The following is an 18,514-nucleotide window of genomic DNA, read 5'->3' on the forward strand; positions in this document are numbered from 1 at the left end:
CCTTACCCCCCTTTCAATTTTCTGACCCCCTTGCATTACCCCAAGCCACAGAAGTCTACTAAATTAATGGATCAATAAGCCATCTAAAATGCTTCAGAGACTATTGAAATGCCCAGTGTTCCTCTCTGGTTTCAGGCCTTAACGAATAGGATGTTGTTTATGTTGTAATGTGCAGTGTCATGGAGTTCTTATTACAAGCTTCCCACAAGACCTCAGAGCTCTCTTGGGAACAGTCAGTCTCTTCAGAAATGTATGAAGAAACTTAGTGGAAATACCAACATTTATTGAAGAGAAGTGTTGAATTGTCAATATGATTGTGCCAAATATCCCTCAATTGAAAAATATTGTAGGTCTGGAACAATTTAAGCAGATCATCTGTGCCATTGTTTTGTTTATTTAGTTAGTATGTTATAAAAGTACTGAAAGGTTTTTTACTATTATTATTTATCGTAGTTTTACATTTGGAATTGAGTACGTTGTTTTGTTTTTATTATTCGAAGATGTTGAATATGTGCAAAAATTCACAAACATCACATTTTGCAATGTGTTCCACACAACATTTTGTAAATTGTCAAATAAGCAAAATATGGAATGTTTCATCCTTTCCAAAAGAAATAAAACTACACTGACTTGATGCCGCCCCCCCCCCCCCAATTCTTTCTCAATGCACAATCTCTCTTTAAACCATAACTTGCAAGAACAAGAAGAAGATGCTCAAAACCATATAATACAAAGTGTGACAATTTAGTACCTCTCTGTCTCTGTCAAACACACAGATGATATGGTAGAGTGTTGAGTATGGGGATTCATAGAGAAAAATACATAAGCAGACAAAGCCCCATCATTGAACAGAAAATGTTGAAGTCCATGTCTTGATGTTTCTTTTAGATGTGTGTACTTCTGATTTCTGTGGAGATGTGATGTTTTAACCTGTCCTCCCTGTGAAACAATTTGGGCTGTTAATTAATTATAATTAACTTGAGGTTAATGAGAAAATAAATTCTTTATTTAACAGGACTGTTTATTAGAACCAGGTAATTACTGTGTGTGCGTGCGTGTGTGCGTGCATGTGTGTGTGTGAATGTGTGCCATTTTCTGATGGATAGTTTTGTTGTTTGCTTAAAATATGTGACTGTTCTAGACTCTCTAAATTGTTTGTCAGCCATAGATAATGTGAAACAAAAAATTTAAAGCCAGCAAATTGATGACTCTCTCTGTTTCAGCTGAGGGTATCTGACGCACAAATATCAACACAGAGCATTCTGTTTTGGCATACATATCTTAAGTGAAAGGTCTTTTATCATTCAACTTCCACAGTTCAGATCCCATTGACATCTGGGATCTTGAGTGCTGTCATTAGTGAAGGAGCCTTGGGCCAGTGGTGGGCTGAGCTATGACCCTCAGTTAGGAGTTTGACTTCTCTTCACCCCAGTGCGTCTGCCCCTCTCAGGCCCTACACAGGCAGCTTGTGGGCCTCTATTGTCTAAATGTTTGTTGCTCCAACGGCCACGCTGGAAAAGGTCCTATTGAGCTGAGAGATCTGCAGCAACGCTGCTTTCAGCAATTTTAAACATGGCAAAGTGCTTCATTTTTTGGGAAGATTTTAATGGACATGTCTGAAGCTTCCAGTTCAAAAGAAGAATGTCTTCAGTACTTTTTTTCTTTCCAGAACTGATGCTTTGAATTTCTGAAATTGGCTCAGAAAAATTTGCTTATGAAAACTGCTGAAAATGTTAGACCTAGCACTGAACAGACCGTAAGCATGGTCAATGTGTGTCTGACACAACATAGGGTGCCTAAAGACAGAAACGAGAAATCCCTGATGAGAAATGCACCCCTATCCTGGGAAATGAGGCCAGTTTGTTCATCAACCTTTCTGGGCCTCTTGTCATTGTTGGCTGATAACAGGGCTGTGATCAACCATAGGTGTCAGCTCGGATTCAAGACAAGCGGCTCCCAACTGAACCACTTGATAACCTCCACAATGTGACCTCTCTGTCCTGTCATGACGTTGTTGCTTAGTCAAAAACAGAAGTCCAGGCACAAGTTATATGTCTCAAATCAATAAGAGAGCAGCCCCTCAAGTGTCTACATACTGTTTTTCATCAATACAGGATGTACACAATGTCTTAATTTGTCAATTGTCTTAATAGTTGCAATTGGTAACATCACATCTATCAGGACATTCAGAATACCTACACCACTTTAGATTTACTTTTTTGGCACCATTGGAACATTACTTTTCTGACTGTATTGTTTTATTATGTGCACATGTGTGTTTGTGTGCGGTTGTGTGTGTGTGTGTGTGTGTGTGTGTGTGTGTGTGTGTGTGTGTGTGTGTGTGCCGAGAAAACAAGCATTATCGGCACTGGCATCTACATTGCCACTGAGAAGTAACTGCTATTGAGGGAGCCTGCAATTACAGTAGAGACAGCCATAACCTGGCAGATACAGTTGGCCTAATTGATGCTCTGTGCTTTTTTCAATGCTTCAGCCACACAGAGCAGCCCACTGCCTCTGGGGTTTTCCCATCCAGACTAAATGCAGATCAAATGAGCACTCCTCACAGTGTGCTAAATTAGACACTCAGCTAACAAGCAGCAATTAAAAATCCTATGCTTGGGTGTGTACAGGACTTTGGGGCTTTGGGAAATGCTTTATGGAAAAATGGACATGGTGAGAAAAGAATTGCCACTGAAGCACAAACCCGCACAAGGTTAAACAAACAAATAAAAATTCATATTATATGATAGGTGAATGACAGTGTCCTTTCCATAAAGGTGGAACAATCAAACATGACATACATACATATGCATCTATTGTAGCTCATCTTGGATAAATCATTACTGCCACTGAACAAAGTTTGGGTATTCATTTCAATGTACTAATGTTATCATAATATTTCATTTCATACTGTATGAGACTGTTTATGCATTAAAGAGCAGTCAGTCCATTAAGTCTAAATGTCAATGGAAATGTGTTTTTCATCTTCTTTTTTGTGGATTCTGTTCTTTTGACAGGTACCAGCTGAACTCTACACCCCAAGGAGAAATGGTCATACAGCTAGAAGCCCTGTGCTGTTGTTTTGACACCCACCTCTTGTAACCCTGAATCCTTATAGCCACATATAAGAGACTCACAATGATCTTGTAGCAATATATAAAGCTAAAGTCTAGCTAAGTTTCCAAAAATTCTGAAATCACAAAACACTAAATAATTTTGCAAATGTAGAAAATAAAAGCAAGTAGAATAAATATATAAATATGAACGAACAAATTAGAACTATTGACATGCAAAAAATACCTTAGACATTAGCATAAAAGAGTAATACTTTAGGCTGATCACAGAGCTGATCTCTCCTCAGATTACATTGACATGCCTTGTAGGAACTATAAAGCTTATTGTTGAAGACAATGACTCTGTCAGATGACTGAGAAAGGTCAGAGAGGTCAAACAAATTGGGGGATCCACAGCTTCACTGACCCACAGCAGGCTCTCTAATCATGCTGAAAGGAGTTTAGCGTTCATTCTTTCGACCGTGCTTTGTGACCCAAAACCAGGCACAGAAATATGAATTCAAAGCTCAGAACACAAAAACAAACTCTCAGTGACACACAATGCAGCCAGGACAGGGTTCTGCCATTCTCTAGCGTTTCAGGTGTTTTTCTCTGTTCAGGGAGCAGGCTGTGGAATGCGGAATGCGTCCTCCGTTGGCCTCTGTGCTCAGAGTGCACTGTGCTAATGTAGAGTGGCAGAGGGGCTGGGGTAGGGAGGCCCGCCTCCGCCTGACCGTGATTGGCTGATGGGTGAATAAGATCACACTCTGCTTAAAATACCACCACAGGCATGCTTCCTTCTACCAAAATTAAATAAATGTAAAGGATGACACGCTGTTAAAGTAAATTGTATCGATATAAATTCTGAAAGTCATTAGCATTCTTGATTGTCTGTCTCGGGAAGAAAATGTTTTCATAAACAACCATTGCACTGTGTGTGTAGTATCCAGTGCTACACTGCTTATGTAGATCACCTGATGACATGGTAAAAATTAAATTTTAAAAAATGAAAATTAAATACTGTACACATCAAATTTGATGGCTCAATTTTCTGCAGTGTTATCTAGAAAACCTATCTCTATATTGTAGTCTGAGAGACAAGCTTTTGCAATTGAAATGTTGACAGGACATGTATCACTTTCAAGATGAACACGACTGAGCTGGCCGAAGCGATGAGAATACCATCCAGTGATGAATCAAAGGGGCTTGGCTCCCTCAGATTTGGCGTCTCCACCCTGATGATTAAAACCGAAAGGAACACACACTGCTGCACTTAATTAAATTTCGCTGAGACTGACAGATTCAGAACAGGCAAACAACTGGATAGTTTAAGTGCTAAATATAATAGTTGACATTGCAGCATTTATTTAGCATTTATCTCACGTTCCCAACCTTCTACTGAGGCAACACTGCACCTGGTCTTTATAAGTCCTCCTCTGTAATTAAAGAGCTTATCTAAATCAGTTCTGAACATGTCACCTACTTCTAAGTGATTCAAAGTCATAATTCTAATAATAAAAATATGTGATATAAGCATTTACCACAGTCTGTATGCAGGTGTTGGAGGTGCCATGAATGTGTCTGAATCATTGCCAGTGTGGACTCTGACAGGACTGTGGGGTTGATGACTCCACCCCTGCTGTCCTGCAGTCTCATTGCTGTACCTCTCCTCTGTAGTCCCGGGCTAGACGTTTCTGCTGAGGTCATTCTCCTCCCTCAGGCTTTTATTGACACTGGCACGTGAAATGGCTTTTTCCAACTGTAGTCCCCAGCAGCTCTTTCCAAATATGGACAACTGGAGTATTATAGTCAATGTACCCACACCTCACGCTTCATTTGTATTAGTGTGTGTGTGTGTGTGTGTGCGTGTGTGTTTGTATATATGTATGTGTTTGTTTTCACGCTATACAGTTATTCACAGCATTTTCATGGATAACGTAATGGAGGAAAGAAATGCAATGGGTGTGGATTCTTGTAGGGTTGTCTTTGTACACTGTGCATTCAGGCCCCAGCAAAAATGTTCAGAAACATGAGATGTTTTCCGTGGCTGTGTGCGGGTGCTTGAGGGGCTTTTATTCATCATTTATTCCCCAAAACCTAGCCAAAGGTAAGATCGCGCTCAGACACTGACATGCATGTAACCAAGTAAAGTTACTATGTAATATAAAAGAAGTATGACCTATATTGTTCTAGATTGTAATTAAGTTTGATGAAAACATATAAAAGCATGGGATCCTGTTTTGGCAGCAGGTATATTAACTTTGTGATCTGTCTGCCTTGTCTAAAAGAGTAGGCTGTAGGAAGCCCCAGAGGGCATTTCACACATTGCTTTATTAGCTCTTTAATATCGATGTGACAGTCCAGTGCAATTTAGCTGAAACAGTTAGAGTAAGAGGTGATTATAGTTCATCAAAATATTCTTGAATGTTCTTTTTTTGAAATATTCAGTGGTTTTGAGTATGATTTTCCAGAGGGTCATGCAGAATATTGGCTAAAGTTACTACTACTACTGGTACTACTACTGAATTAGAGGAAGTTGGACAAGAAACTATCCTTTGTTTGCATCTTTTTCAATATGTGTGATCACAGTATGAAGAATGACAATGGTTTACAACATTGAGCAGCTTTGATCCCAGTCTTTTTTGTACTTCAGAAAGGTATGGTACTGTAGTTTCACTGATAATCCTGAACGGTTCAAAAAAAAAAAAAAACTAAAACTTAGGAAAACCGTGAATGACTATGGATTTGTGAACCTCTTAATGTTGTGTGTGTTTTGCTACTAGTGGCATTAATCAATAACATCTATGAAACTTCCACACAGCGCTTAAGCCATTGATATCCCTAAATGTGTGCAGATGGTGTCTTTATGTCACGCTCTTTGATCAGGTAAAGATTTTAATAGATTTTTTCCTTGATTCTTACTAAAACCTGACGAAGAGATGCTCATGACAGACTGGAAGAGCTACCAGAAGGTCATGCGAGCCTCTCTGCGATTTGATAGGCGAGTGCAGGGTGACAGAAGGTGGCCCAATGTTTGTAAGCACCGGTCGCCAGCAGAGTCAGGAAGTCTGGCGGCTGGCCCTCTCGTCCCAGCCATTAACAGATCAGAAACACAGCTTTAATGGGGTTAATAGAGTACAGGGGGGAAACTCAATATTGAAGCTGTGAAGAACATGCCATCTTCACTGTGTTGCATTTTCTGCTGCTGTCAAAAAGTAATCCACATTCATTTTTTAGAAAGCAAATTTCAGTGTTTAATCAATAAAGAGTGTGTGTGTGTGTATTTATGTGTAAATGTGCATACGTATATATGTGCGTGTGTGCTTATATAAATATATGTATATATACACATAATACACACACATATATATATATATATATATATATATATATATATATATACATACATACATACACACACACATACACAAATTCAAAGAGCAGTTTTTGTAGTTCTCAAATGTACCCTGAAGTCACATGCCAGCTAAAAATTGTATTTAAGCAGCAACATATTGGTGTAGTAACCCCCCTCTGGCTGAATTCAGAGTTGACAGGCAATGCTACACTTCAACCCACACGTTTTAGGCACTTGGCAATAAAAGCAAGCCATAGTTAGTGAAATTAGCACAACAGCACATATGAAAATCATTAGTCCACCAGTTTAGTCTCTGAAACATAATTACTCATCTAAGACTATTTGGCTCTTCTAGTCAGTCAGTTTAAGACTTCTGAGGGGACATGCACATACACTGCACACACACAGAACCAAAATCAAGCAGTTAATTCAAGGATAACACTCAAATAATGTTTGCAATATAAAGAATTCAGTTGTTGATTAAATATGTTTATCATCTATATGATTGCGTGATCATGCATGACTGTCTGTGACATGCTTAAGTTTTACATTTGCACAGGCACTATGTCACCACATTAGTCAGACATGTGATTTTGGAAAAATCTGGTGAGATAATTTCATGAATGTCAATCAAGATGACAATCTCAAGAGAGACACATTCTGAAAGGAAGCAGTAGGCCCTGCTCATCAAGAGCAAAGTGTCAGTCGGCAAACTGTCGCTCACCGTGTGGGGTATTCAGAGCCAGCTAGTTTCTCCTCTTGCACGAACAGACCTTTTGGTAAATATGCAGTAATACCGTTAAAACAAAGACCCTGGTAAAACTTCTCACATGACGGAGATTGGTAACTTACAGTTCAGACTTTGTAGTATACTTAATCAAATGCCCATGTGGGTTGGTCTGTGTGAGAGGACCTACCATACAAACAAAGCTTTTTTTCATAACAGAAGCTTGAGGCAAAAGCTAATACTGGTTTTCAACTGTGCCAGGTATCCAAAAAAGTGTGGGGTCAACTAAAGCATTCTCCCTTTATGGCTTGTAAAGCCTACTGCAAACAAACATTGCAGATTGAGTGCTGTGGTTATCTTAAGTTTTTTCTAAGTAAATTTCCAAATTATATTTAAGTGCTGGGCCCTCATATGTACAACATTTGACATTACCAAGAGCTCACAGGAACTCGCAGAGGTTATGTCTGAGAACACAAAAAATAAGCATTGAATTTTCTCAAAAAGGATGCAGAATGTCTAATTCACGGGTGTCAGTGATCTGCATTATTCAGTCTACAATTTTAATGCTTGTTGATTAATCACATCTGTTTTGTTTGTAAATAAATACATTCATCATTAGATTGACATTAGCTCACAAAGGCAAATGGGTCTTCGCTCTGCTTTTAGTATTATATGCAGGTGTGCACACTATGGTTTGTGCTTGTAGAATGGATCGGTAAACAGTAAAATGTATTTGCATTGTATGTGATACATTAAATTCAAGAGTGTTTTTGAAATACTGTTTTTTAATACTGAAATATACTTTTACAGAATTATGTAAATGATAAATTAAAATAAGATATTGTGCTTAATGTGGGCAGCACTTGGTGATTCTGTGCCCTATCTATACTCCAATTGTCTGCCTGAGTGGGATTAGTAGTTTTAAATACTCTCACTCAGCCTGTTTGGTAAAGAGAGAGTGCAATCCAATTTGAGAGATCTCCTCACAGCGCATAGCCATTAGATGGGTTACAGTGTAATCCTGCCTGGATAAGATCTGCCCCTGCAGATAACAGTTGTTGTGGGTAAATATGCTTTTCAGGGAACAGCTAAAGGGAGGACTGATGCCAGCAGGATGGTAAACACAGCTTCTGATCTAATACATCACTTCACATTTTGCCTCCCTTTTCAATGCTAAAAAGATAGCCTAACTTGCACTATTTGGCTTTGCACTCATGTCAGCATGTCAAAAGGGTATTTTAACACATATGAGTTTTGAAAGCTGAATGACTTTCTAAGATGGCCAAGAGTGTATCACTGCACAGACTCTACATAAGTTATCAGCAAATATTGAAACAACAGCATCCTCCCCACACTGAAAAAGTTATAAACCCAGTTATAAAGCTTGTAAACAAGCTTGAATAATGAAGTCACTGGGCGTTCTTGGTGCCTGCTATCTGGCCTTGGTTGAATAGTAGTAAGGCAGATTAATGGGTTAACACAAGAGAGTCTCCACTGATTTATGAAGAATAGTGTTGAATGTGTTTTCCACATTTTGCCCACATTCAACAACAAAGTGCTTTGTCCTGAACTCTCAGCAACAAATTTAAACAAGCATTAAGATGCATTATTTATATCTGTGATAGCCACCCATACCCAAGATAACTTTCATAATTCACATTTTAAACAGTGCCCATCTACACAACTAGATGTTTCATGACTACAATCAGGTTAGGTATCTTGCTCAATGGCACAATGCACCACATGAGAAGCTAACCTACCACCTTGTGGTTACAAGTCCAAGTCCTTAGCCATGTATGAACCCTAACACGTGCTCACACACATGAGAAGGAGTTAAGGGCAGTGTACATTGCAGATAGATTGAATCATCACAGCACTGTCACCTGCCATTTAGATTTTAAATCTGGTGGACACTGTCTCCCACAAATATGTACACATTAGTGAGCTTATGATGGTATTGGTTACACTGCAAAATGTGCGGGTCCACCTTTGAGCCAATTTACATCCACCCCTTAGACTCAATGACAAGCAGAGCTGGATTGTGATCATTTTTTGCCTCCTCCAGAAACATGACTTACATATTAATTTCACTGCTGTCTGAAGCATGTATATAGAAATAGAAAACAAATAAATTGTTCAAGCATCATTAGCTGATTTTAGAAGACTGACATATGGCTTATGTGACTTCAAAATATAACAGAAAGGTAGTGTGTTTATAAGATGGTTTTAATCCCAAATGATCTGTGTGGGTTCACGAGGGTATATGTGATATCATAAAATCTAAGGACATTTTGGCAAAATTACAAACGTGAGATGTCATAGATTTTTCTACTACTACTGCGATTTCATCCGTTGTGGTCACTACATTCGCCCCTACACAGTCAATCCATGACATGAACACTTTACACTATATTATGATGGCATCATTTTCAGCATTTTCAAGGGTTTGTATTAGTTTCCGTAAGAGAGTGAGAGGGAAAAAAAAAACATTTATTCACATCAATACTTCTCATTAAAATGATAAATAACATAAATGTTCAAAAAAAGTCTTTGGATGTTCTGTTGCCTATAAGAATAATTGATACCGGAAGGCTTCACAGCGTACACAACAGTCGACCATGAATCGATTTAATCTGTTTCCCACTTGCAAATCAATTAATAAACCAGCGACACTGAAAATTAGGGGGTCGATGTGTTTCTCAAATCATTTTGCGCTGTAGCTCTATAATAATACGTTAAAATACTTATTTAATCGTGTATTTCTGTATATGCAGAATAAATGAGAATTCAAATAAATCAATGTAGCACTTAAATGTATCAACGAGCATGTAAACAGCAAACCGATTGTCAAGGTATAGGCTATTTTGGAAAGTATTTCATTACATCACATTGGGAAATAAATGAATAACAAGCTAACAATGGTTCAAGCTAACAAGCTAATAATGATATCTTGTATTATATGTTCTAAACTGTGATATTTTAATCTCAATCCTCTGGAAATGCATTCCATCTGGAAATGCTTCTCTGAATACTCCAAGTGTCGACACTAAAACAAGAGGTTGCACCAGTGATGTCAAAAGAAGCATTACGTGACGATATATTCATAATGTACGCTATGACTTTTTTCTGGACATTTAATAACATAATGGCTTTTAATGGTCTTTAATAACATATTTTCATCTCTTCTGTGTATAACTAATATTGTGCTTTAATTAGTTAAATTTAGGCTGCTTTCATAATCTCATAGTTTGGTTTTATTTCGACTTTCTCAAAGATCATTGTCGAAGATCTAAGTGTTAAATCAGTGTTGCCATTGGACAGTTCCCACCTGTATTATTTTCTTGTTGTCGTCATTAGCTCGTGGAAGCGAGCAGGGGTCAGAAAACAAAATATTCATTGTTACTCAATTATTCCACTGAGTCATCTTGTTTAATCAACAACCGCCAATTTCAAAATATTGAAGTGGTAACTGGGGTTTCAGATGCAACCTGTAATTCTATTCTTCTTCGTTAAAGATGTTAATGTACACAAGTAATAGATCTATAAACTTCGTGGTTGAAGGAATGGGCTGCCAGTGTACGAGCATAGTACATAAGGTGTATTAAGAACCCACTGACCCAGAAAGAGTGCATAAGGGAATCTAGCTCGGGCCTAAAGAAAAGCTCAAGTTAACGGCCACCCAATATACACGAATGCATCCACGCGCACAAAGTTGTGTAAAAAATGTGTATGCTTGCGTTATACAAACGTATAACAAAAATCAAAAGCCTGATCTGCCCATGGTGTCACTTCTCAATATGTGGTTTTCGGTAATAGTTCAAGAATAGCTTTGCATGTGATGTGCTATGTCTAAGGCATATCAATGATAGCGAGCCACTTATTATTGAGTAATAAATTTTGAAACTAATACACTTCTTCGTGGCAAGGGGCGCATTCTACCACAGTAGAATGTTAATGCTAAACACAGGCTCTGAATAGTATCAAATAGTATGGAAACAATGTTCAATCCTCCTGTGACGGGCCTACTCTGTTCACATGCGTAATAGTATTTTCCTTTTTATCAGAGCATGACTTATTAGATGCTCATTCTTGACCAGTTATTAGTTTTGTAAATAAATGTATGCGGATAGAAACGACTAGAATTTTATAGTATATGCATGCAATGGGAAATAAAAATAGAATTTGGTGTACGTTTGGTGAATAATAACTGGATGATTAAATATCAGAGTATTTTTCTCCGAGGCAGTGACAGCTTGATGATGATTCATGCACGTGCCTACGTTCCTAAAAGGGAATAGAGCCGGCTATAATTTTGGATCTATTTATGGTCGTAATGCCACGTTTATATCTTTCAAAATAGTAGTAGCTGCCGTTCTATACAACCACCATTTTCCATATTCGTTTTATATGTAACCCCTTGCTGACGAACCAAGACACTGTCTTTTACGCAAACGACCTCATTGAATTATATACTTAATATGTTATCGTAATTCTAGTTTTGAATTAGGCTGGATCACTTGCTACATATTTAAGAGAAACCTTCCCTTGTCAATACAAATCTATGGCCTAAAATCGTCGTCTCCATCACTTCAGTGAACTTCACTGTCCTTGTCGGAGGATATTCGTTTTTACGATTTTGACTTCACCCACAATAATGATCAACATGTTTCACTTAAACGCAACAGTCCTAATGGAAAGGCCTGTGATTTGACACATTATACCTTGTGTGTGACCTTCTAGATTCGACCATCTGGGAATACACGCAAAAGAGTTCTGTTAGATCCATTCAAACTGAAAAAGATGGCACTGTATTACAACAAAGTATTTATTGTATGTATCGCCATAATCTCAATATATCAATTAAACAGTTTCACAAAATGTGCATACCAAAACTTTTTCCTAAGAGAAAATTGGAATAAATGGTAAAATATGAATTCAACCAATGAAACATAAATGAAAACATAGCGGTTGTGTCAGAACTCATTCAAAACTATTTGTATGAACCAGATAATAACAGAAGAATAAAAATAAAGTGCACAATAAAACTATAATAATTAATGTAGCCTTTTAAAATTAGAAGTTTTAATAACAATTCAAGACAAGGTGTAAATAGTGTTACCTGGCAAGCTTATAGGACGCAAGCAACAAATGAGCAAAATAATATAATTAAAATATAACAGATATTTTTTTAAAAACACATGCTTTAAACCAACACAAAGTAAACATGTTTATACATTCATTCAAATGGCAATATTTTATAAGTAATAAGTTTAAATAAGTTTTATTTAGTGTCCAATACTGTAAATGCATGCAAAGATTATACTATCTTTGGCTGAGTTTCTTACTCTATTATATTGTATTTATTATTGTTATTGTTAATAACAATCTATGAAAACAAAGCAAGTATGGTAAACTAGAACAAAATGTTATAAAATGCTAAAAAAAAAAAAAAAACAATGACCATGATACAGAATATTTTTCATGAAGCGATTATACCCTAACTTCCTGGTATCATATTTGATAGTTAAACGAACAGGCCTATTACAAGTGTAACATAAATACATCGTGATGGTCTACCAAATAGGCTATATCAAAATTGTTTGCTGATTACAATAAAATTTAGCATTACAAAATTTGTATAACGATATCACAGGGGCTTCTAGACTCCGTTTCAATAACTTTGACCACTACTTTTCATCTTGCAATCAAAGTAAAACGCTGACGAAATGGCAAGATGCACTTTACCATTGGCATCGTGTTTCAGTGACTTCCCAGAGAGCCGCCCATTTGAAGTCATAAATCTCCATCGAAAATGCTAAAATATTTGCTGGCGTTTGAGAAACACAGGTAAGGCGTGCTGTTTCCAGGGTACACAATGGGGAAAGGCATTGGTAACAAACATCTACCCAGCAGAGTGTTTTCTTTATAGAGTGTTGGTAGTTGTACAGTCTTCCCGGCATCAGCGAAATGGTCAACAGCACTGGGTCCTTCAAGTTCCGTTGATAACTGACGTTTCAATTTATTTCTTCGGTTCTGGAACCAGATTTTCACTTGAGTTTCGGTTAGTTGTAAGGAATTAGCCAGACAAGCTCGTTCTGCACTACTAAGGTATCGTTTCATGTCAAATGTAGACTCCAGCTGGAAAATCTGTCTTTTTGAAAAAATGGTGCGCGTTTTCTTTTTCACCACTGTTTTGATTTTCTTGTTGATTTTGTGGTGTGAGTTGTCATCGTCGCAGCTATCAGTGCTGTCTGTCCTTGGGCATGTGTTTATGATCTTTATAGCGTCCTCCCTGCAGACAGCGAGGGTATGACCAGTGCCAGTATAGCAGTCTCTGTTTTGTTCTGCGAAATGAAGCGGTAACACGCAGCTGTTATTTTTTCACAATGATGGAAATCAACCGACACACAGTCTATCGTAGACACTACCTAAAAGTTGCACTTGACTCATCATTAAAAATATTGAAAAAGAACTAAAAAGAAAATTGCAGAATATCGCATGCGATTTATTTCTTCACATCGTATAAATAACTATCTTGGCACTGACAGTCTGTCTATTCATAAAAACAGTAATGGGGCTAAAATTTCAAGATGAATACAATACTGTACCTGTGTCGTGCAGCATATAGTCTGTCTCGTGTCTACTTCGAATTCCGTCGTCTGCCTGCTGGCGTTCGAAATCATTTTTGTTTTCGTCTATTGGCAGTTTATGATGATGTACGTCAAATTCCTTGTTTTGCTTCAGATTAAGGATACTGTCGATGGTGAATTTCAGCGAAGCGGGTCGGCATGACATGTCTTCTTTGCTCATATTCCCCGATATATACAAACACCTTACGTTCGGAATTATCGCCGCGTTTCCAGAAAAATGTAACGTCTTGCTCGTCCAACCACCATCGCTACATGATTACGAATGTGGTCGTGGATGGTTGGCAGTTATTCAGTGAACCGGAAAAAGCGTGATTTCGCAAGCGCTGATTGGTCAAAGCCGTAAAGTGAGTGCAGTGACCAATGAGAGAAGAGGGCGTGAGTTAATAGCTCGGTTCTGCAAATGTTTGAGAATATTTAGCCAATCTTATTCATGGTATAAGAAGCAACGCTTCTGCTTAAGTTATGAAAGTCTACCCATAATTATTTGTTTTGAAAGTAGTCCTTAGACATTTGACTATGTGAAAGGCACATCGTAGCTCCAAGCCCTAAGGCACCTCATGTCGGCTTGCAATGTGGTGCGCTCTATTTCATCTTTAGTGTGACAGTTCTCTGTGGTTATCAAAGGGCGGCACCAAAGTTGACGAACCAATTAAGTATTAAGATTCTTCGATTTTATATACAGCGATTACTATTACTGTTGTTAGACACTTCACGTGTTCTTGCTTTCATGCTCATTGTATGCACGTTTGCTATTTGAGTTCAAGTCTGAGGGTGTGGTTGATGTATATTGTGTCCAGTCCTGTTCTCGCGAACATCATTACATATAGATGGATTGCAATTTTTAAAACTTCATTATACATCTAGTAAACACAACACCTCTAACTTTTCCACATATGTATTGCAATATAATGCATTTTAGCTTATTGATTCGGGTTTTGTAGGCTGAGAACTTTCATAAACACAAATAAGTTTCTGTTTTGTAAAATTTCATTTCAAAAAAGTCACTTGCTATGGGTATCATAAAACAAACAGGCTATTGATCACAAATGTACCTACACAAATCATCAGTGATTATTTTACTTATTTTCTGATGGAATAGTGAAGGCGATATCGTTATTCTTGAGGAGCAAAGATAATGTATTCTCAGGAATAGCAATAAAAAAATACATTGCCTAGCCTGTATTAATCACGTTGTAACTGCCATAGGGGGATTTTAAAGGCATTAAAATCGTACAAATTCTATTTATACGATTACATTTGTACACCCAGCAGTTCCTTTGAAACGGTTGGGTTTTATGTTATTTTGCGCACAGCGGGGCAGTAAAAACGTAAATCAATAAACATATATTAGATCTTAATAGCATGAAGTCAGAAAAGATAACGTGTGTGCTTTTAATGTTAATCGATTAACGTCAGTTTTAACCATTATTATGAGTCTTGTAGTTAACCTATACGTTCCAGTATTAACGTCTCTCTCTCTCTTTCTCTCTCTCCCTCTCTGAGAATGTAACTACGCATTCTGTTTCTTTTCTATTCTGTTCATTATTGTTGTGAAATTAATTATTGACAGATATGCTGTAGATACAACGCAGATCAATTTCTATGTTTGTTTTCCTTCTTAGATTTTAATATGAGGAGTATGAGATGTTTTATTGCCATCTGGCTACAGTTATCTATATCATGATGGTCATATTATGTCTCTCTATCAATATTCCCGAAAATATTTAAAGATTCATAAAACGTAAAGCTCTCAATGTGATTTCAGACAATATTTCTTCTGTGCATAGATTATAAAGAATTAAAAATGCATCTTGAGCAGTATCACATCGCAAGCTAGGAAGGCATGGGACCTGTTGGACAGTAGTGTCAGTTTTTTTGAGCAACTGTTAAACAGTAGGCCTAGCACAGTGAAACCATGGAATATCTGTTGCTGTAATTCATGTTGACTGGGAGATAGGGTATCAAGAGTGTCAGGTCAGAGGGACATATATGGAAGCCTGATTTTTTTTTTTTTTTTTTTTTTTTTTTTGTGTTGTGTTCAGCTAGTGATTTTCAAGCCAGGGCTGATTTCTGTTGAAGCAATTCAGAGGAACAGTCCTTTCTAAAGTTATACAAATCTTTTCACATTTATGACTTTTTGAATAATGCATGAAAGGTGTGTCCGATGATTTCAGTTTTAAAAGCAGCAGTTAATTCCTCCATGCGCGTTGAAGGCACGTTTACAGATGATATGTGCACCAAAAATATTTTCGGATATCAGTAAGTGATGTAAACATTGAGTAGAATCTACCATGGTTCAAAGCACGTTGGAAACAGTTACCCAGATCATAGATTACACAACAGCATACATCAACAGGCGGACAGTTGGGTGTGAAAAACAGGACTCAGAGGCACGATACACTTATTGTTAATTTGTTTTATTTTTGAGCTACTAGCGTTTCTATAAGGAAGGGTGACCGTTTAAAAAGATAATTTAAAGGAAATGTGCAAAAATACGTCTGAAATCGTCCTCATAATATACAACCCTAGATAATATGGAACATAATCCCGATATTGTTTAACGTAGAAAAGATACAAATGTACGAGCTTTTGAGGTTTATAGGCTTTGGTGCTGTTTTAATCAAACTCTGTGCAGCCGTCATGTACGCTATTGCATGTTACTGGATAAATAGTAAAACATGAAAGACCATGGCAAATTATGTTATTATACAAGACCTGTCATCTGTGACCTTATAAACGACACGGAGGAAGAGAATGGAGACAGGGGGTAATTGACAGCACTTGAAAAACCAACTAACGGGGGCGACACCTGCGGCACGCCAAAACCCATAGCAGTGGGTACCAAGTTCTCATGGTACAAAACTGGAACCCTGACAATCCTTTGCGCCGAATAGGGAAGGTTCGCCGCTTCCATGTCCGCTGCGAGCTGCCTTTTCCATTTATTTCTTCTGTTCTGGAACCAAATCTTCACCTGCGTCTCAGTCAGGTGAAGCGAAGCGGCCAATCCCGCTCGTTCGGAGCTGCTTAAGTACCGTTTAATGTCGAAGGTAGACTCCAGATGGAAAACCTGGCTCCTGCTGAACACAGTTCGCGTCTTTTTCTTCCGTGTGGATTGCTGGTCTGCAATTACCTGTCCAGGTCGTTCACAGAAAGACTGCCTTGTGTCATCGTCCTTTTCATCAGCAAAACTGTATTCTGTTTTCCTCTCCGTTTCTTCGTTGCTTTCCACTGGCTCAGATGTAGCCGGGGAATCCCGATCGATAGTTGTTAGGCTGTAGAAAGTATCAATGTCTAAACTGTTGGAATCCTGATTCGGACCTAAAATGCAAACACGAGACATAATTGGCCATACGCAATCTATAACAAAATCCATGTATACACATAGTTCAGTGGAGGAAATATCTGTCAGTTCACTCTCAAACAATATTAACCGTCTGTAAATCAACCACACATTTGCCAACACCCATGTATGTGTCACGATCGCAGTGATGCATTTATATGTATATATAGTCTATTTATGTACTGAGTGATAGGCCTACATATCGTCACAGCATTTTAAAAATGTCCATGTAAATGGAATGTGTAGTGTATTCCACATTTCCAAGCCTTTACCAAACAAACAACCTTGAATATAGCGTAACAGGCACGTTAAAACAAACCGGTTCAACTTTTAAGCCAAGAGATCACTTGTGCCTTCAGTTCACTTGTGCTGGAGACTGGATCGGAGGGGACTATGCTGTAATAATCTTCGCAGTGACTGAAATTAGCGATGTTTTATTGCAACGTCACTCAGACTGATAATATGTTTAAACGAGAATGAAAATAAGTAAACAAACATAAAACATCTGCTTGAGTAAACAGATATGAATACGACACGCACGGCTTATTTTGGAAGAGCATGCATCTCGTTTACCGATTGATTAGTTTAGGTCTATCAATAGCATGCTCTTTGGGGTTATTACTGTTCCAGTTTTACATCAGGTGTAAACGAACCCTATATTTTGGCGTTTTACTAGAAAGGAGGAGGCCTCCTGGAGAATAAAAATGTACACGTACAGACAGATATTTTAATCTAGGTTTTGCAACATAATCGAGCTCTGATAAAGGCCTATGTATAAAACAAAGAAAGATAATTAACTTACTCCTAGTGTTTCCACACGCTTTGCTGAGAGATGTTCCTGCATACTGTTCTGAATGATCGTGACGGTCGAAGCGTTCATGTGAGGTGAATCCAGTGCCCAACACTTGACAGCTTTCTTGGTTGAGATGGTTGACGGCGACTCCACTGCGAATGCTTGCTCTGCGACAGTCCTCTGGACTCGCATCTGGAGTTGCCTTTTTGCCCTCATTCCTGCTCGAAAGCAAATTTTCAATGAAAAATGACGAAACCTTCGATGATGTTGAATTTTGTTTTCCTGCCGCTTCATCAGGCATAGTTTAAATTTTTAAATCCAACTGGGAACCTCTTGTTTCACGACGTTCAAGTGTAATAGTAGGCTACATATCTTTGTGCATGTCGCAGCGTCTCCGAAAAATCACTCTTTAATTTCTCGCGAAGAATCCCATGAAGCAATCAGGACATCCTGGACGCCGGATCGTGGGAGATATCGGCAAAGTACAAGGCAAAGCAAACCAAATGCTTCTCAAGCAAATAGTATCCTGTGATTGGACGACCACAATAGCAAATGGGATTACTCAAGAAAATAAGGGAATTACTTGCAATGAG

The 18,514-nt window shown here is 38.0% G+C and overlaps 2 protein-coding genes across 2 annotated transcripts; both read right to left on the reverse strand.

The window, feature by feature from the left end:
• Nucleotides 1-12,931: 12,931 nt before the first annotated feature.
• LOC118792872 (homeobox protein HMX2-like) lies at nt 12,932-13,801 on the reverse strand. Its single transcript, XM_036550701.1, has 2 exons — nt 13,747-13,801; nt 12,932-13,482 (listed from the first exon to the last, which is right to left on the reverse strand). Exons 1-2 carry the CDS (start codon nt 13,760-13,762, stop codon nt 12,932-12,934), a joined length of 567 nt encoding a protein of 188 aa, XP_036406594.1. The 5' UTR covers nt 13,763-13,801.
• Nucleotides 13,802-16,492: 2,691 nt separating this feature from the next.
• Nucleotides 16,493-18,113, reverse strand: LOC118793601 (homeobox protein HMX1-like). The gene is made up of 2 exons (XM_036551828.1): nt 17,975-18,113; nt 16,493-17,106 (listed from the first exon to the last, which is right to left on the reverse strand). Exons 1-2 carry the CDS (start codon nt 18,111-18,113, stop codon nt 16,493-16,495), a joined length of 753 nt encoding a protein of 250 aa, XP_036407721.1.
• Nucleotides 18,114-18,514: the final 401 nt, after the last annotated feature.

Source organism: Megalops cyprinoides, chromosome 18 (assembly GCF_013368585.1).
Source record: "Megalops cyprinoides isolate fMegCyp1 chromosome 18, fMegCyp1.pri, whole genome shotgun sequence".
NCBI classification, from domain to species: Eukaryota; Metazoa; Chordata; class Actinopteri; order Elopiformes; family Megalopidae; genus Megalops; species Megalops cyprinoides.